This window comes from Poecilia reticulata, linkage group LG4 (genome assembly GCF_000633615.1).
Source record: "Poecilia reticulata strain Guanapo linkage group LG4, Guppy_female_1.0+MT, whole genome shotgun sequence".
Lineage (NCBI taxonomy): Eukaryota > Metazoa > Chordata > Actinopteri > Cyprinodontiformes > Poeciliidae > Poecilia > Poecilia reticulata.
In genome coordinates, this window is record NC_024334.1 from 3,826,450 (window position 1) to 3,831,149 (window position 4,700).

A 4,700-nucleotide genomic window follows, 5' to 3' on the forward strand; every position below is an offset into this window, starting at 1 on the left:
TGCGATGGATCCAAAATTTAGATCTAAAAGTATATGCAAGTTTTATCCATTATGAAAAATGCAAAAATAAATACATCATGTTCTTATAGCATACATCTAAGAGTATTTACAGAGCATTTCTGTAAATATTGTGTAAACGTTTTTCTTTTTAAAACTCCAGTTCTGAGTAAAGTTACTGCAAGTTTTTAGTGCCATCAAAGTTTTTGTTTCCATTTGAAGATAATTCTGATTTGCATCACTTCATTTTTATTTATTTTCAGCGGTTTACCATCAGCAGTTTGGTAAAATAATCTGTAGATAAGGACCACATGGGTACATTTTGGACCACAAATGGCCCCTGCGCCACATCTTGAGCACCCCTGAACTGGATGATTTGTCATTTTAAGGTAGAAGGTTTGCAGCACACACACACACACACACACACACACACACACACACACACACACACACACACACACACACGCACGCTGATGAATGACTCAGGAATCGTAAATGTATTCAACAGTTTATTCATCAGATCGAGTCAACACATTGATGAATCTGAACATATGACATCACTGTGTCTGAAAGTTCATGATTAAGTCCAAGAGCATGCGCACAGGTGAGCCGAAACACCTGCAGCTCCGTTCACATCTCCACGTGCGCCTCTTCTTCACTCATTCATCAGTCCAGTCACGTGCTGTCTCTTTAAAACAGCTTCCTCTTCCTCTTTCTCCTCGTCCTCAGCTGCTCCTCCAGCAGCTCCAACACGTCTCGGTCCGGCTTTCAGAACCGGTCGACCCATATCACGCGGCTGGAGAGCTCGCGCCGATTCGGTCCTGGCTCGCGGGAGGGTCTGGCGCCCTTTCCCCCCCCACCTCTCTCTCTCTCCTCAATCGCCGCCGCTCCTCCGCTTCTTGCAGGAGGTCGGGTCGCTTAAATCCAACTCCTTCTCACCGCTGCACGGCGGTTCGGTTCGGTTCGGTTCAGTTCAGTCCAGTCAGCCGTCCCGCAGCTCCAGGTAGGGGACCCACTGGTTGCTGCAGCGGCTCTGCTCGCAGAAGCTGCTGATGTGCTGCAGGGCCTGGCACTGCAGTGGCTGCACCGGAGGGTTCTGCACAAACAACACGGAACCGGCCGTTAGGACCCACAAACAACCGGAAGTACGAGTCAAACTGCACCGGAAGGAAGGAGAGGGCACCGGGAGGGCCGGGGAGGCGGACTTACCGTGACCAGGATGCAGTGCAGGTCCCGCGGCTCGTTGCCGTTGCTGTCCTCGGTGTCTTCCCCCAGCAGCTGCGACAGCCGCCGCACGCCGGAAACCCGCACGATGTTGATGTCGTTGTCACAGCAGAAAGCCTGGAGCAGCGTGAAGTGGATCTGCAGCGCGATGTCATCCTCATCTTCCTCATCCGTGGCGAGGAGACACAGAACCACGCTGTCCGGATCTCTGCAGCGGAACCAGGAGGAGAGGGAGGAACGTTAGAAAAACAGACCCAGAAAGCACCTAAATGTTGAGTTTACACCACAGAACTTTAACTCCTACTTACACATTCATGAGCTTGGCGGACTCGTACACCCCCACCGTGAGGCAGTCCTGCCGCTGCGCCGCGACCAGCAGCTCCTCCACAGCCTGACTCACCGTCTCCATCCTGCAGAGACACCGGGGCGGTTAGAACCACGCACAGCTCACAGTAACGCACCAACATGTCTAAACATCTGTGCAACCTGCTGCGCAATTACGCACAGCCAAAGCGCTTACTTTTGCTCGGTGCTGTTGGTTCCGTCGACCTCCTCCAGAGTCATGTTGAACTCAGAGTAATATTCCACCAGCTCCAGGTTAGAAGGATAAATTACATCCACAGCGCTCGCTGTCCGGTTAAACTCCAGAAAGAGGAAAAACAAAGTCCAAACAGAGGGGTAGAATAATCCAGATCGGAACAGAAGTGCTTCTGGTTCTGATAAAGGTCCGGTTAGGTAGAGAGTAGAGTCGCTTTCTGCCTCCGACAGCCGAAACTCCTGTATTTATATCGGCAGTTTAGCGGGGGGAGCCGCGCGCAGCAGAGCGCCTTCTGATTGGTCCGTGCTGATCAAAAGAGAATTCTTAGCGCGCTGCTGATTGGCTGAGCGCGGCGCTGATACCGGCGATCCCACGTGGGTGGTTTCGGAGAATCCCCCGCATTCCCCCCTCCTGTTCCTGCCCCCCCTCTCTCTCTCTCTCTCTCTCTCTCTCTCTCTCTCTCTTTCTCTCTCTCTGCCTGTTTTCTCTCTGACTGGAGGAATTTCCACATCTTCCTCCTTTCTGCTCCCAGAAACTTTTCTGGTGCAAAAAAAAAACAATTTAAAAAAAAAATCCCCCAAAAAGCGAGATCAAAGCACACACCTGAGCTAATTCATATTACGTGGTGCCTGCTGCGTCCAGAAACAAGGAGGGGAGGGGGGAGGGGGGCCACGCGCCCGCCGGGTTGGATAACCTGCTGCTGCTGATGAGGATGATGATGATGATGATGATGCAGGTTGTGCAATAGTTAAAAATACAGGATGGAAAAAGTCCGGTGATAAACACGAGCCAGTCAGCTGCATGTTTGGGACTAGAAACTACCATGAGGTCAAAGGTCAAGTGATCAAAGCCTTATAGAAACATCTTCTGAATGTGTTGCAGTGAATAAAATAAACTGGTGTGTTTAAGCTGCGTTGCTTCTGTCCCGCATGCAGGCTGCAGGTTTTCACCGGGTCGCATGCTGCCCCTAGCGGCCAGGCTGCGGCACTGCAGGACGTGTCTGGGCAGAACCAGCAGCGGACCGGGGGGGGAGTCCCGGCAGAAAGGTTCTGTTTAGGGGGATTTGTGGGGAGGTTCATTGGTCATCAGGAGCCGTTTGGTGCTCTTTCATATTTTCTAAGTCTTTTTTTTTTTTGAGAAATGAAAATGAAACTGAGCGCAAGCTGCGTGAAAATCACATGAAATGTCAGCAGGGAAACTGCAGAGCATCAAAAACAAACATAATCAATATTTCAGTTGGCTGGAGTAAAAGATAATTTCTGCAAGAAGTTTGAATAAAATTCTGTATTTTCCTAGGCTATATTTAAAAAAAACAACAAATGACTAAGCTTAGAAAAACAATGAATAAAATAAGAAGCTTATAATTATTAAATGATTCAATTCTTGAAATAAAGAACAATCACGTGTTTGGGTGTTTAAAACTAAAAAGACAAAAAAACAATAATAAAGTGAATATTTCTGAGGATTATCTAATATTGTGCCTGATGAGTCATCATGACTCATTCATGATGCAAAAAGTCGCTTTTCGACCTGCTCAGCACCTTAAATCACCACGAAATGAAACTTCTGCACGTTCAAAACATGCTTTTAAAATTCAGAAATATATTTGGTTTCTGCTAAACTCTTTGTTTTGAGGTGAATCTTTATATTTGTGACGTGAAGGTTTCATAAGAAGCCCGCAGAGAGCAACTGCCTGCTGGGAACAGAGATTATGTTACAGCGCCACCTGCTGGTTCAGCTAGAAACCGACAAATCTTCTGTATTTTTTCATTATTATTTGTGGTTTTTATTCATTTATTTATTCATTGTGTTCTAAAATTCTTGACATTTACTTATTTGACCATGTAGCTATATATATATTAGACTTTTAAATTATGCAGGATATTTTTTACAACATTGTTTGCAATAAAAAAACAACAAAGAAATTAAAAGGACATCCTAAAGGAATTATTACTGTAAAACAGAATGGAAATAAAACTCAATGCTTTTTATATTTTTGGGAGAAGAATTATCCTTTCCTTATAAGGAAAATAAACAAATATAAGTAGCTAACTTAATATTATAAAGCACATACAATGCTTTTATTTTTATATTAAAAGCTTTGTACCATTTCTACTGTAGATATTTTGTGCAAATGTTGCATAAAACAGAAGAACAGATAAAATAATTTTATTGACTTTAGAATTATTAATATTAAAAACAATTGATCAAATTAATTTATTTGGTGAAAGGGAAAGAAATTCATATTTAGTTAATAAATAATATGTGCAACAAGTCAAACTTTCTCAGAGTTCCCCCAACTTCGATGGCAACTTTTTTCATCTGCAGATTTTCAATTCAAGCAAAGAAACTTTTATTTTTTAAAGTGATTTATTTTTGTTTTGTTGCTCACAGGTGATTAATGACCCACCATAAGTGATCTAATATTGTGACTGTTTAATCCTGTCACCACATTAGATGACATGATTAAATCTAAGGTGATCGGCGTGACGAGGCTTGTTATCAGCCAATCAGAGCTGATCACCTCATGACGGCTGTGATCATCCAGCGAGCGCCTCGCTGGGGTCTGAAGAGTTTCACTCAAGCTTTTGAGGAGCTTTAAATAATTTTAACTGTAAAGCTTCTTCTGTTAGAGACGACGTTTATCTTTTTTTTGGCAGCTTATTAAAATATTCAGGACTTTAAAATTCAGCAACTAAAAATCCATCCATCCATTTTCTTCCGCTTATCCGGGGTCGGGTCGTGGGGGCAGCAGCTTCAGAAGGGAGGCCCAGACTTCCCTCTCCAGCCACTTTTTCCAGCTCCTCCAGGAACCCCAAGGCGTTCCCAGGCCATAGAGAGACATCGTCCCTCCAGGTGTCCTGGGTCTCCCCTYCTCCCGGTGGGACCTGAACTCCTCACCAGGGAGGCGTCCAGGAGGCATCCTGACCAGATGCCCGAG

The 4,700-nt window shown here is 45.0% G+C and overlaps 2 protein-coding genes across 2 annotated transcripts in view; one reads left to right on the top strand and one right to left on the bottom strand.

Moving 5' to 3' along the window:
- Window positions 1-264: 264 nt before the first annotated feature.
- The window catches only part of LOC103463149 (survival motor neuron protein-like), a 15,634-nt gene continuing 11,198 nt past the window's right edge, over window positions 265-4,700 (top strand). Inside the window, exon 1 of the mRNA XM_008406348.2 lies at window positions 265-386. Coding sequence (XP_008404570.1) covers window positions 369-386 — 18 coding nt within the window. The 5' untranslated portion in view covers window positions 265-368. The remainder of the gene's footprint in view (window positions 387-4,700) is intronic.
- Window positions 494-1,989, bottom strand: gadd45ba (growth arrest and DNA-damage-inducible, beta a). The gene is made up of 4 exons (XM_008406350.2): window positions 1,742-1,989; window positions 1,530-1,631; window positions 1,207-1,429; window positions 494-1,093 (listed from the first exon to the last, which is right to left on the bottom strand). The coding sequence occupies exons 1-4, from the start codon at window positions 1,783-1,785 to the stop codon at window positions 980-982; spliced, it is 483 nt and encodes a 160-aa protein (XP_008404572.1). The 5' UTR covers window positions 1,786-1,989; the 3' UTR covers window positions 494-979.